Source organism: Nycticebus coucang, chromosome 4, assembly GCF_027406575.1.
Source record: "Nycticebus coucang isolate mNycCou1 chromosome 4, mNycCou1.pri, whole genome shotgun sequence".
NCBI lineage: Eukaryota > Metazoa > Chordata > Mammalia > Primates > Lorisidae > Nycticebus > Nycticebus coucang.
Window position 1 is genome coordinate 56566562 of NC_069783.1, and position 22685 is coordinate 56589246.

Below are 22685 nucleotides of genomic sequence, written 5' to 3' on the forward strand. Positions count from 1 at the left end.
TGCAAAATGTAATGATTATGTTTCCAAAATGTCTTGCTTATTGTTGTGCAGTTAAGGAAGTTAAAAAGTTTACATTTAGAAAAAAAAAAATTTAATGATCTGGTTGAAGGATTTGTAGCGCCCGACCTGTATCTGACAGCAAAATACTCACTTTTAGGTTTTCTGGGTAGGGTCATAAGCCTCATTAAAGTGGCTTGTTCACTGTTTGCTAGAGGGAATTCTAACACAATCCATTTATCAATCATGGTTGCTTATCAAGTGGAGTGTGAATCTGTTTGTAAGAATTTTACATGAACTGTGCATGTAATATAGTTACCGTTTAGCATTTCCTTTGTTGAACACATACAGATTTACTTCTGGTCACCTCTATGTGTGAGTGTATATAAAATTCGGTTCTGATAATATTCCTGCATTTCATTATCTTTAGAGTAGTGGGTTACATCTTTGCTTGATGATTGCACATTATTAATAGGTAGTACAGTTGGTAAGGCTACTTTAAAGTATTTTGTTATCTGGATGCGGTTATATCATAGGTGGAATCATCTAGTGGTGTTTATAGTCACTCAACAGGCAACATGCAATGAGATGTATGTTATTCTTTTTTTCCTTCCTAGGGAGGTTTTGCTGTATATTTTCAGTTAAGCAAAGAGACTTGGTAAATTGTTCCTGTGGTTTTATTTATTTAGACTTTTAAAATTACTATTTTATGAGTTTTATATAAATAGTTTATTTTTAAAGTATATACTTTCAATGAATTTTTCTTTGTATCAGTATAACTTTCTCATATGAATATATTAATTTTGATTTTTAAGTTTCTTATATATGTAGTTTTCACAGATGAGTTTTATAAACTGTTTTGGGGTTATTTCAGTGTGATTTGTTAACTGAAAATAAAACCCCCAAATTTTATATCCATCCAACTTTGTGTAATGTGTTAGTACTGCTGTTTTACTAAACTGATTTTTTATTAAAATATTTTAAAATTATTTAATCAAATGCATTTTTTAGCTAGTGTTTCTGTTGTCAAATTCATTAATAATGTGGGCATAATCAGATTAGAACCATATTTATAAAGTTCTTATTTACATATACTATGCAAATGACAGTTATCTTATTATTGGAAAGTAGTGATGAGCAGAAAATATTGAAAAAAAACAGCATAATCGTTTAGAAGCTGTGGTTTTCATATTTGAAATTTTTGTGAAGCTTATTTTCTAGTGTTAATAAGAATATATAATTAAATATATAATTTTACGTTTAGGATGATAAATTACTTTTTATTTAAAAAATTTTCAAACACGCTGAAAAATAGAGAACTCTGTATGCCTATCACTTTGATTCAGAATTTAAAATTTAAAAATCTTGTTTGATCTTTTTTTTTTTTTTTGTAGAGACAGAGTCTCACTTTATTGCCCTTGGTAGAATGCTGTGGTGCTACAGCTCACAGCAACCTCCAACTCCTGGGCTTAGGTGATTCTCTTGCCTCAGCCTCCTGAGTAGCTGGGACTACAGGTGCCTGTCACAAGACTGGCTATTCTTTTTTTTTTTTTTGTAGAGACAGAGTCTCACTGTACCGCCCTCAGGTAGAGTGCCGTGGCGTCACACGGCTCACAGCAACCTCTTAACTCTTGGGCTTACGCGATTCTCTTGCCTCAGCCTCCCGAGCAGCTGGGACTACAGGCGCCCACCACAACGCCCGGCTATTTTTTGGTTACAGTTTGGCCAGGGCTGGGTTTGAACCCGCCACCCTCGGCATATGGGGCTGGCGCCCTACTCACTGAGCCACAGGCGCCACCCAAGACTGGCTATTCTTTTTGTTGCAGTTTGACCGGGGCCAGGTTTGAACCCACCACCCTCGGTACATGGGGCCAGCGCCCTACCCAAATATTTTGAAGTAAATTATCATCACGACAGTTTACATACATGCTTAAATATGTGTGCATCTTCGAAAAATAAGGACAATTTGGGTGGCACCTGTGGCTCAAGGAGTAGGGTGCCGGCCCCATATGCATATGCTGGAGGTTGTGGGTTCAAACCCAGCCCTGGCCAAAAACCACCAAAAAAAAAAAAAAAAATGAGGACAATTCACCAATTATATATCACAATGTTATTACCATTCATAACAAAATTAACAATTATTCCTTAATATCAGGTATAATTTTATATCTCCTTTATTTTTTTCTAAAATTTATGAGGACATGGGAATACAGATAATTATTTCAATTTCACTTAAGCTCTCCTTTCCTTTTATTGTGACCTTTTGAGTAGTCTTTTCTGTGCCATAGCTTCCCTGTCTGTAAATCGAGTAAGTTTAGATCATGTGATCTCTCTGCTCTCTTTCCTCTCTCATTGCTTGTGCCTCACTGGGTGGAACTGGTTGTTAGCTACAAGTCTGACTTAGGAAACCTGGTACAGAACCAGGTGAATGTGATTTCCTCCAGCTATGTATCCAGCTACTCGCAAGAGCAAGTTTTTTTGTCTTATAAAGTAGGAAAACTGGGATGGTGTTTTATCCCCTGTTGTATTCCCAGCATCTGCCACAGAGCATGGGATATAATAAGCACTTAATAAGTGAGAAATTGAATAGATTAATACATAAGTGAATTTATTACTTAGTTAATCAATGTTCAGATGTAATAGGCAAAACCAGCCAAGTGGAGGAAGATGTTGTATAGCCAGGTATAGTAACCAAGTCATTTCTTAAGTTTCTTTTGGTGAGGTCTAGGAACTGTCTCAAGAGACCTTTACTGTTTAATATAGCCATTATGAATGTTTTCTTACAGGCAAAGCACTGGCAGCATATTCACAGGAAGTAACTGAGAGTGGTCATTGCTGTGAGTTAAATTGTGTCCCCTCAAAAGCTTTGGAAGTCTTTATCCCCGCTGCCTGTGAATGTGACCTGTTTGGAAATAGAGCCCTTGTAGACAGTCAAGTTGAGATGAGATCAACGGTAGGGCCTTAATCCAACATACAGTTCCCTTATGAAAAGGGGACATTTAAAGACAGAAAGGCATAATGTAACGTACCTTGTTCCAGTATCCCTGCAAAACTAATACAGAGACTTAGACATAAATCTTTGGGTAGAGGTTGAGATCATAAATTTTCCAAATAATTTTAATAGGAAGCTCAGGATAATGTTCTATTCCATGTAAATTGCTAACACCTTATCATGAATACCATTGTTTTTTAGCCATATGTGAGCTTCGGGCAACAGAATAAGGACAGAGAAAAAACAGAGAAAAGTAGGAATAGAGGGCAGAAAGAGACATGCTCTTTTTCCGCCTGTGACCAGGTAGAGCCAAACCAGTTAGTGTTTCTAAAATGATTTGTTTTTACATAGGGCCTCCAAGAAGTTTCTACTTTAACAGTGATATCTCATGGGATCCGCACTTCAAAATGCAGGTAGTTAAGTATCCTTGCACAGGATCAGAAAGAAAATATAAAAAGAAAAGTATTTACTTTTTCCTAATCCCAGGCAAAAGGTTTGATAGAAGAAAGTTGGAACTATTTTCTGAAGCTAACTTTTGTGTGACTCTCAATTTTGGGGATTTAGTATAGCATAGTTAAATATTTGAGCTCTGGAATCAGACTCCCTGGGTTGAAGTCCTGGCTTTACCCGTTGTTACTTCTGTGTTCTTAGACATGTTATTTTACCTCTTTAATCTGTCTTATTATCTAAAAATAAGGATAATGATACCTCCCTCAAAGTGGTAAGGATCAAATTATTTAGGCATATAAAGGTTGTAGACCAGTATACAGCACATAGCACTCATAGTTAGAAAATATTTTTTGATTGTTATGCTGATAACAAAAGGACTCCTTATTTTTCACCACAAGAATTCAGAATTCTTTTTTTTTTTTTTTTTTTGAGACAGACTCTCACTATGTCACTCTTGGTAGAGTGCCGTTAGAGTGCAGCTCACAGCAACCTCAAACTCTTGGGCTTAAGTGATTCTCTTGCCTCTGCCTCCCAAGTAGCTGGGACTACAGGCACCCATGACAACAACTGGCTATTTTTTTTGTTGCTGTTGTCATTGTTGCTTTATCTGGCCTGGGCTGGGTTTGACTGCCAGCCTCGGTGTATATGGCCAGCACCCTACCCACTGAGCTACGGGCGCCGCCAAGAATTCTCTAGATTTATGAAATAATATGTATATTCTAGTTAGATATTAAGAAAATAGTAATGAATTAGACTTAATAAGTATAGTTTCCCCCATGTATGTAGCTTGATAATAGACAACCTTTTACTTAGAGGGAACAGTAAAGATCTAATTTCTATGATAAGGGGAAAAGTTTTCATACTTTAGTAACGTATGTACTCTGTAAATGTACATTTAACAAATCATCTATCCCAATAATATAGTTCCCAGGGATGTTAATGCTTCTGAAAAATGCATGTGTATTGAATGCTTACTGAGTTCTAGTGGTTATAATTTATTTCTGAAAGCCAGATACAAACATGATCAAAAAACTGATTGTGACCAAAATATTTGTACATTCTGATTCACAAAGGGTTACATAAGGTTACTTACAGGTCTTGTTTTTTTTTTTTTTTTTTTTTTTTTTCTTTAGACCCAGAGTTTCACTTTGTTGCCCGGACTATAGTGCCTTGGCATCAGCCTAACTCACAGCAACTTCAAATTCTCTGGGTTTAGGAGATCTTCCTGCCTTAGTAGCTGGGACTACAGGTGCCTGCCACAACACCGACTAATTTTTCTGTTTTTGGTAGAATCAAGGTCTTGCTCTTGCTCAGGCTGGTGTGGAACTCCTGAGCTCAAAGGATCCTCCCACCTCAGCCTCCCAGAGTGCTAGGATTATAGACAGGAGCCACTTACTTATAAGCTGTTTAAAAAGCTACTATGAGAAAATAGAATTTCTGAATTTTGAATTATTCATTGAGCAGTGTAATTTGGATGGTCTAAGAGATACCCTTGATTAGGGGCTCTTTAATACCTTGGAGCACCAAGGGGCTATGTGGCTATTATACATGTAACAATGAAAGTATTGCTGGTAGCCTCAAATGCTATCTTTGAAATGAATGGAATTCACAGTAAAGGCTATTTCAAGTAGGCTATTTCCAATGCTGGATAGCTGTGGTTTATGTAGACACACCTTACATATGTTGAATCTTTTTATAATATAATAATGACAATCAAATTCTATCAGCTAACATTTTGTGAATTTCTGCTGTTCGTAGATATACCAAGTTCGGCTAGTGCTTACTATCATATTGAAAAGACTTGATTAGGTTCTGATTTGAATTAGAAAAGAGGAAGACCATAAGTGCATGCAATCCAGATTCCCCTCTTCAATTGCTTATTTTTTTGTTATAGAATAAATGTAAGTTGTGTGTCTTGATATTAGACTAGAAGTTAAAAGGGGGGGTATTAGAGTTTTTTTTCTATATAGTCCTTGAGAACTGTGTCAAAAGGACAAATTGGAAATAGACAGTAATTGGAAAGGTTTCCTATGGTAGGTGAAGGTATTTTTAGTAAAAATCAACTTCTATGAACTATAGAGGGAATTTCCCCCCAAAGTCTGGAAAGCATATTAAGTCACAGTCTTATTTGATCAATTATGCTTTCAGGATGGAATAGAAAGCAGGTCATGGGGTGCTGCTAAATATATGTCAGCGTTTGGATACTTGAATTCATGGCACCATTTGACACGGTTACAGATGTGGGCCTGCGAGGCGATAGATGCAGTGGTAATGGTAAGAGGCCCAGCTTCGCTGGTGTTGGTTCATGTAACTTCATAGGTATGTCTGGAAGTCTCTCACTGTCAGTGAATATTAAATATAAAGAAACAGAAAGGATAGCATTCCAGATTGGAAATACAAATAGGTAGTTATGAGATCCAGGAGGAAAGAGAGCAATTCAACATAGAAGCAGATTATTTTAATAATAAGCACATGTTGCTTCCATCAGGGAACAAACTGCAGACTATGTAGCTCACTGAAAGATAAACTTTGAAAAATATATCTTTATGCTTATTCTGACAAACCCCATGATCAGAAAGTAAACTTGGCCCATTTTTAAGTTGCATTATTTTGTCTATAGACTGAATTGCTGTGAGTATCATTTGTGGCATTTTATTGTTGCCAAACAAGGTAGGGAGTTGAGAATCGAAAACCACTGCTTAATAAAAGAATACAACATACGAGTTTATATCAAAACATAGTAGTAAGTAGCATCTGTGAGGCTGCTGCCCATTTTCACAGGTATAAATGATTCTCGTGAGTATAAATCTGCTGCTTACTCATTCCGTGATTCATTTCCGTCATACAGCGCTTTCATTACTAAGTGTGCATTTAGTTCGTTGGGAAGATTTTCACATTATGATATGTTGTTGAAACAATAGGAATATGCCTTATTCAAATAAGATAAAGGATAGCTTTTTTAAGGAAGAGCTTTTCAAGATACTTTTAACGTATCTTCCCAGGGTTTTGTTTTCTTTAGTTTTTATTGGTTGAAGATTTTTTATTTATTAACAATAAATGCTATTCATATTGCAAACTAAATTACCTTTTTCAGTTTTTTGTTAAACAATCTGTCTAGTGTCAGAATCTTCACTCCTTATCCATATTTTCTGAAACAACTTCTTCAGTTTTAAAAGTATAATCTAGATTGATGTTTATAAAAGTCACAAATAGTGACTGTCTCCCTAGTATAATTTCAACCAATCTCTCATTAAGTGGGTTTAACAAACACATTTCTTATCAAGTAAGATATGCTAATTAAAAGGATTTAATTGTGTAAAATAGCCTAAATTATGATAAGGTATTAGATTGTACAACAGGAAAAATTTAGTTTCTCTACACATTTCTCTTCAAAAGTGAACCTCATTTTGGGGACCTCATATGCATCTGTTCTCTGTTGTGATTCCACATGGTAGAGGTAAAATAGCAAACAAATGTGATTTAATGGGTGGTCACATCCCACTCAACAATGACATTGTTTGTTCACATTGGTGTCCTTTTTCTTTCTTTCCTTCTTCCTTTTTTTTTAGGCAGAGTCTCTATGGCCTTGGGTAGAGTGCCTTGGGTGGAGTCACAGCTCACAGCAACCTTAAACTCTTGGGCTCACATAGTCCTCTTGCCTCAGCCTCCCAAGTAGCTGGGACTACAGGCGCCTGCCACAACACCCGGCTAGTTTTCCTGTTTTTAGTAGAGACAGGGTCTCATTCTTGCTCAGGCTGGTCTTAAGCAGTCCACCCACTTCAGCCTCCCAGAGTGCTAGGGTTATAGGCGTGAGCCACTGCACCCGGCTGGTGTCCTTTCTTTGGCAGATTTCTTGTATCCCTTCTCAACTATGTTCTAGTATCAGTCATTTCAATATTGTATCAAGTATTAAGAAATATTTTCATTCAAGTCAGTCTGACTGTTTGGTACCTAGGATTCCTGGTTGCTAAGGAGCAGGAAGGCAGCAGATTTGACCCTTGATGGGAAGGAGGCCCTTTATTTTTTTCCATCAGCTTCCTCTGTCACCCAGTTCTTCATAAACTGACAGAACCAGGAGTAGCTGGAGTAGGGTGTTAGTCACCGATAAACCAGGTGACTTTGGAACAAAAGTGATTAAATCTTTACAGATCCCCTCTTTCTCCACTTATTCCTTTTCTCTATTCATTGGCTCCTCAGTTACCCAGACAGTTACATTGTTTACAGAATTATCTTTGACTCTCAAACACAATTATGCAGTAACTTAGGTCTGTCTGCTTTGCTTCCCTTCTCCTTCACCAGCACCCTGGTCCAGACTCCCACTGCCTAGACTTCCTGCTTCCATTTCTCTGTTATGATGCTGCTACTGCTGGTAATAATATTTATTTATTCCTTGACAAAAAACATTGAGTGACATCTATGTGCTTATGAAATAGTGTCCCAGCTTCCTAACATGGCTTCCAAGGCTCTCTGTAAACAGACAAACCAACCTTTTTTCTGGCTTGTGTGTGTTTGTACCGCCTGGTCTGCTCCCTTCTCAAACTGATCCATTCCCTGGTGTTCCCTATTGTGTGTTTCTTTTTCCCTGTCTCCATCTGTGAAAATCTTAGATATCGTTCAGAACCCAACTAAATGTTGCTTCTTTTTCTGAATCTTCCTATTGCCAGTAGCCTTTCCTTGCTCTAAAATCGCAGAGATTGTTGTGCTTTCGTCAGAGTACATGTTATCTCTGGGCCTGCAGATGTGCTTATGTCATCTGCCTTTCCTCAGCATGGGGCATATGGAAAAAAACAGCCCCCGGTCAGACTGGTGTAGGTTCAAATCCCAGCTTTGCCAGTTTCTAGATGTTTGATACAGAGCCCCTAACATCATTCATCCTGTTTTTTCTTCCTCAGAATCTTAAAATAAGGGTTATGGAGGGTTAAATCATTTGACTTCTGTAAAGCATTTAATGCTCTTACTTAACAAGTATTCAATAAATATGCATTTCTTTTTCTTTCTGTTTTAAAATGTATAATTCCTGATAGTTTATTATGCTTGGCACTCAAGTGTCTATTGAAAATAATTTAGTTCAATTTATCCAATTGCTATCATCAAGTTAAATCAATAAAAATTTATTCAGACCTGTACAAAAGGCCTTAGAGTAGGTGCTGTCATGGATACAAAAACATATGTATAACATTATCCTGGTCCGTTGTCTCCTGGAACGTCTAGCCTCTACATGTGGAACAAGGGTATAAGTGAAAGAAAAGCTAAATAACTTTATGTATTGTTAAAATAGCCAATTCTTGTAAACACAGGTGAAAACCCAATACATTGCCTTGTAGTTAAAGGGATCCCTAGGTGCAAGAATAGGATTCTGGTGTGAGTGGTGCACCCAGGCTGTTTGATAGGAAGTGGATAAAAAGCACTTGGGTATCCTTGGAGGGTAAAGGCCTTTCTCATGCAAATCATCACAAAGAATGTTTCACTGAGTGCTTCTTAGCCTTTAGCTTTTGCCCTCCATCTGGAGAAACAAAGCCGGGAAGCAGTGTGAGAGCCTACGAGCATCAGAAAGCAAAGGATCCTACAAGAAAAGGCTCAACTAAGTGTAGAACTTGAGAATACGGCATTCATGAGCACAAATCTGGCTCAGTGACATAGGAAGTTGATATTTGAGACAGGCCTGCTTAGTAAAGGACAGTTATATTTTTCATGATCCTACTCAAAGGCTAATTTGTTTTTCATATTCTTTTCATTCATTAATCAAGGCTATGATTTATTGACCACCTGTGTCAAATTGGCTTCTAAGGAAGGCAGATGCTGAGCCAGAATTACCAGCAAAAGGGCTGTGGGGGAAGATACAGTACCCATGAAAGATAAAAGTCTCGAGAGGAAGTAGGATTGGACTGGGGAAGCTTTCAGAGTGGCCAGTTGATCTGACACTTGAGAAAGGAAAGGGGAGGGAAGAGGAAGCAGAATTGGGGCTTGATTGGCCATTAGAAGAGACTCTAGTTGGGTAGAAATGGCCACACACTCTCATGGTCAGTCATTGGTGAGGAAGCATGGGGCCTCGGCTTGTCTGTGGTGCCAGGTCCGAGTGGCCTTAGCCCTGGAGCCCATCAGCTTATGGCATTCCTCTGGGACCATTTCTTTCTTGATGACGTTGCACCTCAGTGTCTGCCATACATTTTCAGTATTAAAATTTAAAGTCCATGAAAGAATTAGTTTAAATTAGGTGTTGAACGTAATTGGTGGGGCTGAAAATTTCACTAAAACAATAAAACTCTTGTAGAAGCTGTACTTAGTATTGGTTGACTTGCATTATTTGAGTGTTGTTGTTTTTTCAACTATTAAATGTGGATAATAACATATATCTTTCCTATCTACCCCACAAAGTTGTTAAGCCATCTAAGAAGGTAAGAAAAAGTGATCTTTAGGTCAAAATGAAGGGAAGCAGGCAGGGCTATTCCTTGTACTCATAAAGAATGGAAATGATTATTACACACAGAAAAAGTACATAAAAAAGAAAGTTCTTTAAAATGCATTAAAGAGTTAGCTATTTATATATTCCCATGGCTAGTCTTATTATAATGCAAATAGTTACCCCCTACCCAATCCTGGTGTAAATCTTGAAGTTTCTAGGTAGCCTTGTTTAAAACCAGGGATATTATACATATTTATACTTAAAGTGAAAAATATTAGCTAGTTACTGATTTCTCAGAGATAAAAAGGATAATATTTTTACAAATTAACTGAAACCACAGTTTATTTTTTATTTTTTTTTTTTTTTATAGAGACAAAGTCTCACTTTATGGCCCTCGGTAGAGTGCCGTGGCCTCACACGGCTCACAGCAACCTCCAACTCCTGGGCTTAAGCAATTCTCTTGCCTCAGCCTCCCAAGTAACTGGGACTACAGGCGCCCGCCACAATGCCCGGCTATTTTTTGGTTGCAGTTCAGCCGGGGCCGGTTTGAACCAGCCACCTTTGGTATATGGGGCCGGCGCCTTACCGACTGAGGCACAGGCGCCGCCCCGAAATTTTCTTTTTTTTTTTTTTTTTTTGTAGAGACCGAGTCTCACTATACCGCCCTCGGTAGAGTGCCATGGCCTCACACAGCTCACAGCAACCTCTAACTCTTGGGCTTACGCGATTCTCTTGCCTCAGCCTCCCGAGCAGCTGGGACTACAGGCGTTTCTTTTTATTTTTTTTGGCCAGGGCTGGGTTTGAACCCGCCACCTCCGGCATATGGGACCGGCGCCCTACTCCTTGAGCCACAGGTGCCGCCCCACAGTTTATTCTAAATTAGAGATCTAGCAAACTTTTTCTGAGAAGAGTTAGAAACCAAATATTTTAGGCTTCCCTGAGCTCTGTGAGTCACTTGTGGGTCTCTGTTGGATTTTCTCTTCATTTCCTTCTTTCTTTTTTTCATCCTTCTCTCTTTCCTTCCCTCTTTCCTTCCTCTTTTACTTTAAAAAATGTGAAAATCATTCTTCAGGGTATACAAAGATAGGACTTAGACTGTGAGCCCTCCTGTACATTGAATTCTGCTTAAACTTACTTGCGACTTCAACATAATTTCAGAAGTTAACAGAACCTCCAATTCTGTATTTTTTAAAAAAGGGAATGGAATTTGGAGGTCATTCTGTTCTGGACTTGAATCCCTCTTTTATTCTTTTTGTGACTTGTGCATGTTATTTAACTGCTAAGATACTCAGCTTCCTCGCATGTAAAATAAGAACAATGCTGCCTGACTGGGTGTGGTTGTCTGGATTTAATGAAATAATTTGTGAAAGGTACTTTGCCCAAAGATTATTACATAACAGAGCATGGACAAATGTTATTTCTTTTCCTTCATTCCTCTTGTTTGTTATTTTCTTTCCATTCTTTTTTTCCCTTTCTTTGAATTGTTCTAGCAAAATTCTAGACTGTCTCCACTATGTTATCTTAGAACTCTCTGTTTAACCTAATTAGAGTGTTCAGGGACAAAGAGACAACTTCCCTTCTTTCCTCTCTGCAGATTCACTGGAATGAGCTGACAGTAGACAGATTAACAGGGAAAAAAGGCATACAGATTTGTAACATGTACAGGGACACAGAGGTCCCACAAACAGGAGGTTCAAAGAAGGGCCAGATGGTTGAGGCTTAAATGCCCTCTTCATACAGAAGACGGACATGGGAGCTCTAGATAATTTTAGAGGTCATTGATTTGTAAGGGAAATGAATGAGCCCTAAAACAGTTAACTGGCCTGTGACAAGGTTTCTCTGAGCTCTGGAGGAGGTTGTGGCAAATTACAGGAAGGGGAGGGTAGAACTGATAGAGATAAAGGATCCCAGATAACTCTGCCCTCAGAAGAATAGATGAAAAGTCTATCTAGGTGTGGTTATAATTTTTGATGTGTTCTCTGGTGGTTAATCTTTGCTGGTTACTTAATGAGATTTTTATGTTTTAAGACAGTTGCATTTCTTCTGGAGAAGCTTCTCTTAATCAGAGAAGGGAACTTCAGAGAAAGTCCCTTCCAGTGCTTCCAGCAAGGAAGGGGATCAGAGAGAGGGGTCAAGGGAAGGTCAGAGAGAGACCTTGGTTCTGGGTCCTTTCAGTTTTCTTTAATTCAGTGCACTCATTATGCCAACGAGACATCTTTGGGGATATTTCGTTCTGATCCAACAAGTCACAAACTTGGTAAGCATTTTGATTACTTCGGATAGATTACTGATTTTACTTCTTCTTACATGTAATTCCTATCCACCAAAGGCAGTCACCCTGGATCTCTTCAGTGGTGTCCTATAATCTATATTTTAAAAATAGTATATGCTAGGGGCAACATTTTCATGTGAATTTTAGAGAATTTTTCCTAGAATTCTCTAAAGAATATTCATATTCTCGAAGATTCTAAGAGAATTCTCTTAGAATCTACAAGAATATATATTTAGAATATAAGTATAAATACTCTAAAATATATTTAGAATATAAATATCTTGTAGATTCTAAGAGAATTCTAAGAATATAAATATTTTGAACCATATGCTAAACTAGTAGATAAAACTCCAAACTGAAAAAAAAAGATATACAGAGAGGTGGGGGTAGGGATGGATAATTGTTCATTTTGCTACACGAATCTTAACTTTGCTGTTTTTTTCAGTTGCCTTTTATAATTATTTGAATCCTACCTGTAACTCCCTAGATCAGTGGTTCTCAACCTGTGGGTCGCGACCCCTTTGTAACAATGAAAATACATCCTGCGTATCAGATACTTACATTATGATTCATAACGGTAACAAAATTACAGTTATGAAGTAGCAACAAAAATAATTTTATGGTTGGGGGTCACCACAACATGAGAACTGTATTAAAGGGTCGTGGCATTAGGAGGCATTAGGAAGGTTGAGAACCACTACTCGAGTTAGATCACCAAGAGCATTTCTGGTTGGCTGGATAATAGCAAGTGTTGCTTGAGGTTTCTTTCTTAGAACTCTAGCATGCTCCTTGATGTTGCAGCCGTGCATATTTTAAATCACTTTTAGTCTGAAATATCCATTGACTAAAATAACAAGCAGTTATGTCTGTCTTCTTTATTGTACTGTTAACTTCTTGTCTTTATATTATATGTAAATTTGTCAGGGTGGCAGTCTGCTCTCAATTCTTGATGTGCTCTTGACCAAAGAATGACCAGACACACCAAAGGGTCAGGTCCAGCCTCCTGGCAGACTGCTAACCTAGTTTTTTGGCTCCTTGCTTGGAAAAGGCACAAACAGGGCCCTTGTAACAGAGTGACCACAAGCAAGAAGCAATTTCGTGAGCAGCTTTTTGTAGAAGGGATTGGGTCAGTCTCTGCCAGTGAAGAAAGATTGACATTCTCTCACCTCTCCCCCTCCTCTCTCTTTGTTTTTTCTCCTCCCCTTCCCCCCTCTCTCCCTCTCCCCTCTCCGCTCCTCTCCCCTTCCTCTCTTCTCTTTTTTCTCTTTTCTCTTTCTCTTGCCTCTACTCCCCTCCCCTTCCCCCCTCCCTCCTCTTCCTCTGAGAAACAACAATTCTGCTGTTTTCTTTTATTGGCCTGGTTGGGGGAGGGCTTTTATGAGGTGTGGGATGTTCCAGTGATTAATAGGTGTTCTGAAGGTTTTATCTACTTACCCAGCTCCCTCTCAGATAGCCCACCTTTTTTATGGGGGCGGGGGGGGGGGGAACCACATATAGATTTAAGTTAATGACATGCTAATTAGCCTTAGGTTACTATAGGCCACTTTCTAAATCTTACTGTCCCTGGGCTGGGGAATCCCCAGACTGGTGAGAGTTCCTTCCTTCTCCAGCTATAGTAGTTGCTTGGGATAGTAAGATTAATGGTGGGGCAGCACTGAGACTGAGGAGTGTCTGCTCTTACCCTTCTCCTGTGGTGGGGCAGTTGCCTGAGGCAACACCAAGGCAGGGTACCCTTGTCTGCAGAAGAGCAAAGATCTTGGCTGTCTGCCTAATGAAACTCTTCTACTGTGCTTCAAAGTTCAGCCTAGCACAACCCTGAGGCCTGTAGCTCGGTAAGGACCAGGACAGCCTTAGCATTCAACTCAGCTTGGCTACAATTTGGAAAGGTTTCTTCCTGATTGTAAGCCCCTCAACCTCCCTCTATAACGCACATTTACGTAAAAGAACTTGAAATTGTAAATTCTTTCACAGCGCCTTGAGATATATAAGTCTTCTGCCAGTCTCTTGCCCGTTTTACAACCCAGGAATGGGACTCATCACTTTTCAGGACAGTACTCTCCCAGGAGGGGGAGGCTGAGCACCAGTCAGCAGACACAGATGGCTTACTCACCTTGGCCAGCCTCCCTCTGACTTCCTCCAGGACTTTTCTACTAGCTCTCCCCAATGCTTCACACCCTTACTGCCTTTTGTTTCAGGGGATCTGAGTTCAGTCTTTGTCCCCTATTGTGTTAGTCTCTCTCCTTTATCGCAATAGTGTTGAGTGAAGTCTTCCTTTCTCTTTAACTTATCTGATACAATTTCCCTATGGCAGTGATTGAAAGTAAAGTCTCTGCGGTCAGACTTTACATCCTCCGTATTAACCTGGATGGAAGTGGAAGACATTATTCTTAGTAAAGCATCACAAGAATGGAGAAGCATGAATCCTATGTACTCAATTTTGATATGAGGACAATTAATGACAATTAAGGTTATGGGGGGGAAGCAGAAAGAGGGATGGGGGTGGGGCCTTGGTGTGTGTCACACTTTATGGGGGCAAGACATGATTGCAAGAGGGACTTTACCTAACAATTGCAATCAGTGTAACCTGGCTTATTGTACCCTCAATGAATCCCCAACAATAAAAAAAAAAAAACTGCCATAGAATCCTGACTTCATTTTGCTGCATGAGTCACATAACCTCTCTAAGCTTCAGGTTCCATATAAATAAAATAGAGATAATGGTACCTCCCTATAGGACTTCTGTGAGGATTGCGTAGGTCAAGAATGTAAAACAATTAGCATACTGCCTGGTATATTAGATGTTCCATACATTTTTGGACTTAGTTTTGGGGGTAATAACTACATAAAAAGTTTCTTGATATCTGTTTTTAAAAATAGTAAACTGGTCTTGTGCAGGATATTCTATTTGCATAAATATTCCATTTGGTGAATTATCAGTGTATACTTTTGGGATATCTACTTTGCAATGTGAAGTCTATTTAGTTCTTGAAATAATGACAAAAATGCATCAGCAACAGTGGAAGCAAGGAACTGGCTCTATATCTTATCCAGAAGTGTCTGATCTGCTTAGGACAGTGAGAGCGGTTACTTCTGAGGCCATGTTGTGAAACAGTATCTTTGGGAAACAGTGACAAACTGAAATATTTGTTTTCAGACAGTCTAGCAAGTTACTCAAACAAATGAAGAAAACTGTGCTCTTCATATTTTAAAGTTTTAAATATCTCCTACTTAGGCTATCCTAAAGCCAAAAACTTAAAACTAAAATTCAAATGCTGAGTTTTCTTTTAATAGATATTATATTTTAAAGTGCAGATTATGTTTCAGTACTCTACTATCTTGAAGCTACATCATGAAACATTGCCTGAATCCCTACATTTTAAAGAAATGTATATGAAATGATATGTTTTTCTCTAGGGGGTGGGGAAGGAGCATAGTAACATAGTGGAAACTACTGTTCTCTGACTACATGTCATAATAAATGTCTAGTCACAACAGTTCTCTATCCAATGCATGCTATATCTGTAAAACCACTCCTCCCCTCTTCCTTCGCTTACCAAAAGTAATTTGAGGTAAATTCACTTGAATTGTTATCTGACTTTTCATGATCTATATTCTATGAAGACCCTGCTTGCAGTTCTGAGTGACTTACAAAGATAACAGTGATGATCTGGGAGCCAGAATCCGATGCTGGTTTTCCATTCGTAAACACAGATAACATGATAGTCTTTTCTGGGTGGTTTTTCTTTTTTGACTCATTACCTCTTACAGTCTATTTACTTTGTTTATATTTCTTGTTAATATAACTTTTATAATATTAGAGTAACAGTTGACCCTTGAATTCCAGGGTTGGGGGCTCTGAGCTCCCCCTGCATAGTTAAAAATTTGCATATAATTTTTGACTATATCATGAGAAAATTTTTCATTTCTTCACTTTAAGTAAGATGAGGAAGAAAAAAAACAAGTTGGTCTTGCTATCTCGAGGTGGCAGAAGCAAAAGAAAATTCATGTAAAAGTAGACCCTGAAACAGTTTTATGTTACAGGAAGGGGTTACAAGAAAAGGCAAAGCCCCATAAACTGTGTGAATACAGATAAAAAGACATATTGTGGTTTATGATATCTAGATGTCCACCTGGAGGGAAGGGAATTTAGGAGCAAAATAAAAAGATTAAAATTCTAGGTCAATGCAGAAACAAGATATGTCAGTGATGAAGTAAGAATTCAAGTTGGAAAGTTAGTTATTAAGGCCCCCCATTGCATCTGTTTTATCCTAAGACACCATTTGGTTTATTAAATGTAGATGTGAGGCTGTTCTCAACCCATCAGTTTCTTAAGACTTAATTAAAAAGGTTACTTTTCAGAGGACAAAAGCATTATTCGTTTTTTCATGTCTTTCAGGTTTATCTTGCAGATTATGGACTTTCCTATAGATATTGTCCCATTGGGAACCACAAACAGTATCAGGAAAATCCTAGAAAAGGCCATAATGGGACAATAGAGTTTACTAGCTTGGATGCCCATAAGGGAGTAGGTGAGTTTCTTTTTTTCTTCTTCTTATTTTTATTTCAGAAGAATGATTAGAGTCAAGGGTAAGAAGCCTGCATGAAATGACCTTTGAGTAGTCAGTTTGAAGAATAAGAGCACTGGTAAGACTTTTGTCAAAAGTAGTGAATTCCTCTTATGCCGATGAGTATTTTTTCTAACAGGGGAGAAGATACAAACTATGACAGGTGATGAGGGAGCAAAAGCATGTCAACATAGTAAAACTAGATGCTTGCTTATTTATTTATTTATTTATTTATTTATTTATTTATTTATTTATTTATTGAGACGGAGTCTCACTTTATTGCCCTCGGTAGAGTGCTGTGGCATCACAGCTCACAGCAACCTCAAACTCTTAGGCTTAAGCAATTCTCTTGCCTCAGCCTCCCAAGTAGCTACAGGTGCCTGCCACAATGCCTGGCTATTTTTGTTGTTGTTGTTTGCACTTGTCATTGTTGTTTATCTGACCTGGGCTGGGTTCTGACCCACCAGCCTTGGTGTATGTGGCCAGCACTGTAACCACTGTGCTGGATGCTTATTTTGACTAGAAAATCACTAGTGTGTGTAGGTTAAACTTGAGGTCAGTGCTGAATTTTTATTCTATAGTGAATATCACAGATTTAGTGAATATGATATGTAAATCATTATTCCTGTTTTTCTATTGTGCCCTTATCAGGACTTCAGAAGATATCGTCTCTCAACAATGAGAGTATCTTTTCTGAAACCATAAAGTGTTAACTTGTGGAAATCTCTCCTAGTTGCCTTTCATATATCTTACTTATTTAAACTCACTTTGATGGTATTGGAAACACATTTGCAGGTAAATTACATACATAGTCCTTTTATTGGATATTGATTGTACTGCCTTGCATTCCAAGGCAGACTTAATTCAACAATTCCCTAATTAGTTAAAGTCATAACCTATGTCTTGTATTCATTTACCATTAATTAAACCTTAGCTGTTTATTACACTGCAGTCGAAATCCAATAGCTGACCCAGAAAGCCATGGAAAAGGAAGAAGAAGGTCAATATTGAAAATATATGGTACGGAGTCCCACTGATGGTTGCTTTGTTCACAATCAATATGGTCAATGCAACTGTACTTTCTTAGTTGCTCTGTCAGCAAGACAAAAAGTCAATTCTAATGTTATGCTAGTGAAAAAGTGGTGAATATTGAAAAACTTTGGCTTTCAAAATTATATTTTTTGTAAACTTTGTTTATAGAAGTATTTTCAAAAATGCTAAACCAAACAAAATAATTTTAACAGCTTTGAAAGGATTACATTTTCACTTAAGGACAATTAGACATTTGCACTTACTAATGGTTGTTAAACCCTAAACTGATACTTTCTAACGAGTTTAGTTGATAAAAACAATGGTATATTATTGCCTGTTCTATCAAAGGGACCATTGACCATGTAATGTAGAGGGTCTTGATCATTTTCTAGAACACTTAAAACCTACATAAGTTTAAGGTAGGCTAATGAAGAAGTGAAACAAGTGTTTTGAGTTGTATACCTTCTTGAAAGAATTGTCGGTTAAATTTCTGAAATGGAAATCAGTGCTTATGTTCCTGGTCAGAATAAGAGAAATCACTACATTTCTTTTTTTCAAGTATAGTTTGGTTAGAAAAGTAATGATTACTCAGAAATTTTGTACTGTTGAGTAATTTTTTTACCATTCATATTGTTATAAATCAATGAACACTTAAAGTGAGAAAGAGAAAATGAGACATCTTCAATTAAATTAAGAACTGTAAGAATTAAAGGCTCATTGATAGTGTTTTTTTCAATTTAAACTTCTTTCACTCTTAGTGAATTTCATTCTTCATCTTTGTCATACTTATTCTGTTATACCTAATAGAATTTTCAGAAGCCTTAAAGTACTTTTTAGATAGTGGTATAACTGGAAATTCATCATACAGATTCTTAAGCATTAGTCCAGTTACATTAATCATGATACCAGCATGTGATTGGGCCACCGTTTTAACTAATAGCTCTAATATTGCTCCAATCTGGTTTTGATCATTGAAGTAGCTAAGAAACCATTGTGATTGTTGAAGGGGAAATAGAGTTGCTATGTTTTACTCTGGTCTAAGTTTGGACTGTGGTAATTCTTAAAGCCCTCTTCAGTTAATTTTACAGTTTAGGGTGCTGTTTTCATTGTACTGCCCTCATGAAAGGTTAGAACACATTTTTATTCTGTAGCCTACTTAAATTTTTTTCTCCCTAATCTTAGTGCATGTTGAATGTGTTTGGTAGAATTCACCATACTAGGTTTGGGGAGAAGATTGAACTGAGAATGATCCTAGAAAGATGACATTACATCCCTGGGAGGAATATTTTTAGTATTTTCTGGAAGGTCATATGCTGGAATGAATATTCATTCACTTTTATCAAAGATGTCTCAGGATTCCTATAAAATAGTACATTCTCTTAATGAATTTTAAATAGCATTTACCTAATTTCTAGGCATATTGATATCTATATGTAGATTCTGATATAAATGTAGATATACACACATACATACACGTGTACATGCATACATACATACACACATATTTGCTGACATTTTAATATGCAGTTTTAGTCTGGAATATAAAATAGAAGGTTTGATGTCTTGAAATGTTTGAATACTATTCACTCCTAATGTTTTGCATTTGATTTTCCAATATAAAACATTTTAGTTTAGGATTTTATTAGAAATGAAATAATCATTTAGTCCGATTTAGAAACCAGAATAAGCAGTGTTATAAATTCTTATAGGTAAATGCAGGTCAGATTCATTAATATGCACATGTTTACTTTTAGTACATTCACTAGGTAGTTTAACCCAGAAAAATCTTTTCTGTACCGGTCCACCTATGATATTTAGTAAACACTGAAGGAGGATAATGCAAAGGAAAGCATAAAGAGCAAAAAAATTATCACTAAGATCTAGAACTTCTAACTGTTAAAGCAAAAGTGTTAGGTGTATGTATCTGCGTCTGGTCAAGCTGAGAGAAATATTCAAGCTTCAATGTAAAACTGACTTGGGTGTTAAGTGCTCAGTAGGGACTGTTAACCTCATCAGACTACCTGGTCTCTGCTACTTTTTGTAGTGGTTATTCAAAAAATGGAGCTAAATCTCATTTTTCTGTGGATTAATTGGATTTTTGTAATGAAGGAGCTTGTGTAAGATGCCAGTCAGCTGTTTTCACTTAAGCATTTTCTAATTCAACTTTATGTAAAAGGAGGGTTGAAAGGATAAGAAAGAAAAAAAAATGTTTTATCTAATACCTTGTGTTATTACAAATTAAGAAAATATGTGTAGAGATACATAGGGATGGATGGACAGATGGCTAAATGGATAAACTATGCCTAGAAATGTCATACATCTATTTATCTATATATATAAGTTTAAAAATTGTGGTTATTCTTCCAAACTCAATTTTCTTGTGTAACTTAGTATTTTCTAAGTGGCTAAAGTGCTTCATTTAGTATAAAATCAGAGTAATATACGTTGTGCTTATTTCTTCCATTATTAAATTTTTATTCTTCATAAAAACTAGCATGTATAAACATTGACATATTTTGGGCTTGTTGCCTGATAATTAAAGAGAATTAAATTTGTGTCAAATATACTATTTTAAAATTTGTTACATTCTTAGGAATGTTAAAAAGCAATATTTGGATCAATGTGTGATATAGATTTTTGTAGATTTTTCTACTTACTGAGGCATGCAGTCAATACCTAATTTCTCTAGAGATATACTGCATTTAACATATCGAGCTTTTTAAAATACTTCAGACCTAGGCATTGAGTGTATAATACCTGTTTTAATTTGACATCATTGATGACCATAAAATATATCTAAATTGTATTTTAAATGTCCATTTATTTATGCAATACATTAAGTATCAAGGAAAGAAATATATTACATACTTTTTCTTTTTTCCAATTGCGATGGTATGCAAAATCCAAGTCTTGTGTTATTTCTTGCAAGGTTTCATTTTACTTTAGTACTTCAACTTAAAAAATATATGTGATATAAACTGAGAATGTATTTCTTGTTACCAAACTCTGGGAAATAACATGGTTTAAACACCACTTCTCTTTTTAAACAATAATTCAAAGAAGGGAACCTATTTTTCTATTCTGATAGTAAGGTAAACCATCAAATTACTAATACTTCCTGTTGGATCTGTTAGTACTCAGAATAATTTACTGTTGATTTTTTTCTTTCAGATAAATTTGACTGCCAGGAATGATCTTTTGATAATATTTAAATAAACAGTATGAATACTGTTTTCTTCTATATAGGCATATGCCCATTTTTACATTTAATCATGACTTTTAGAGTCTTGACATAAGTCTTGGCTTTTTAGTTGAACTATTTGGTTGGGTTAAGAATATATATTGGCCAAACATAAGATACTTTTCCTCAGTTGAGCAACTTTTCCTAAGCTTCACATGGTAGTACTTCACACACACAAAACTAGGCTTGTATTTTAAAAGTTCTAGGAAAATAAAAAGTCTGAGTTTATTATTTTATTTGGAGTATGACACATTGCAGTCTACTTTCCTAATATCCTTTTTGAAATTGTAGTAAATCATACTCACCATAAAATTTATCAGCTTTTTGTATATCCAATTTGACTCAACACTGAATTACATAGATTACCAGTTAGAAAACTAAGAATAAACTTTCAAGTTGTTCTGCAGATGGTCACCATTCTCTCACCCCATCAGCTGAGCATCATATTCACATGTTTTCTGCTTTATTATTGTCATTTCTGAGCACAAATACTAATATTTTGGGCTTTTAAGCCCTGTTTGAGACAAAAGTTATCTAGTTCACTCTTCTGTTTTCTGTCAAACCTTTTTTTTCTTCATATGCCATAATGTTAACTCTATATGGGAAACACATTATGCAGATAAGCAGATCCACTTCGGGATTAGCACTTGGACTTTTCTTCTTTCCTGATTCCTCTTACTTTCCATTTGGTGAATGGGCCTGGTTGATTTTACTCCATTTTGTCTTTAGAACAAGCAAAACTTCTCTCAGATCACTTCTCTGTTGTTTTTGTACCAGCTTGGAAGGACCATTTAACACTTTAAAAATAAATACTTCGACTAGAGAGCTTTCTTTATCAGAATGAAGTAACAGGAAATCATTTTATGAAAGGATTAGTTGCATGAAAAATTTGGTCAGTGATGCAGCTTAGATCTTGGAATCTGCTGCTTAGTTATTCTTCGCCAGTACAACTATTTCTGTGTTAGCATGTCTTAGTGTTTCAAGTTAAAATGCCTTCTTTAAATACTTCCCTCTCCACAGAAGTTGTGGAATATTATTTGAATAGTGTTAAAACTAATAATGAAGGCATATTAATTGGTAGATTGAATACAGGCTTAGGATTCTGAAAGACTCGAATTTCAGTTCTAAGCTCCGTGAATTTTTGCTCTCTGATGTTGAGTTATTTAAATTTTCTGAGACTCTATTTTTCTTATTTGTTAACAGGGTTAATAATATTTACCTTATATTGCTCGAACATTTAAATGAGGAAAGCAGTTATAGTGCCTGGCACAGTAGCAGCTCTCCATAAATCACATCAGTTTTTCTATTTCCATTATATATTCCACTGTCAGCTGTTTTTGGAATCTTCTTGTTAGTGAAATAAAATTTAAGTTTGCACCTGTACCTTTTTTATTGTTACGCTTAGCAATACTTTATTTAGAAACACTGAACAATGAAAATACCACAGACATTCAACAAAGAGGGATTTACATTGCTCAACATTGCTAAGCTGAATATAAATCAGAAGCTAAATAATATTAAGAAAGTTTATAGGAAAAATATTAATAACTAAATCTTACTATGATTCTGAATAATAGTAAAAATTTGATTTTTAGGACATTTGTATGAAAACATACTGTTTAATAGTTAAATTAATTACCAAATGCAGCTGAAGAAACTTATGTATTATTATACATTATGTGAATAGATGAATCAGAAACAAAACAACTCATGGTATATTTTCTATCCAAATG

At 36.5% G+C, this 22685-nt stretch overlaps 1 protein-coding gene across 4 annotated transcripts in view; it reads left to right on the forward strand.

Moving 5' to 3' along the window:
- The window catches only part of VRK2 (VRK serine/threonine kinase 2), a 126868-nt gene that overhangs the window by 45243 nt on the left and 58940 nt on the right, over nt 1-22685 (forward strand). For all 4 annotated transcript variants that reach the window (XR_008379450.1, XM_053587546.1, XM_053587544.1 and 1 more), the window contains exon 8: nt 16511-16643. Coding sequence is in view for 3 of the 4 variants with exons in the window: in XM_053587546.1 (XP_053443521.1) it covers nt 16511-16643 (133 nt within the window). In the remaining variant the exon portion in view is untranslated. The remainder of the gene's footprint in view (nt 1-16510; nt 16644-22685) is intronic.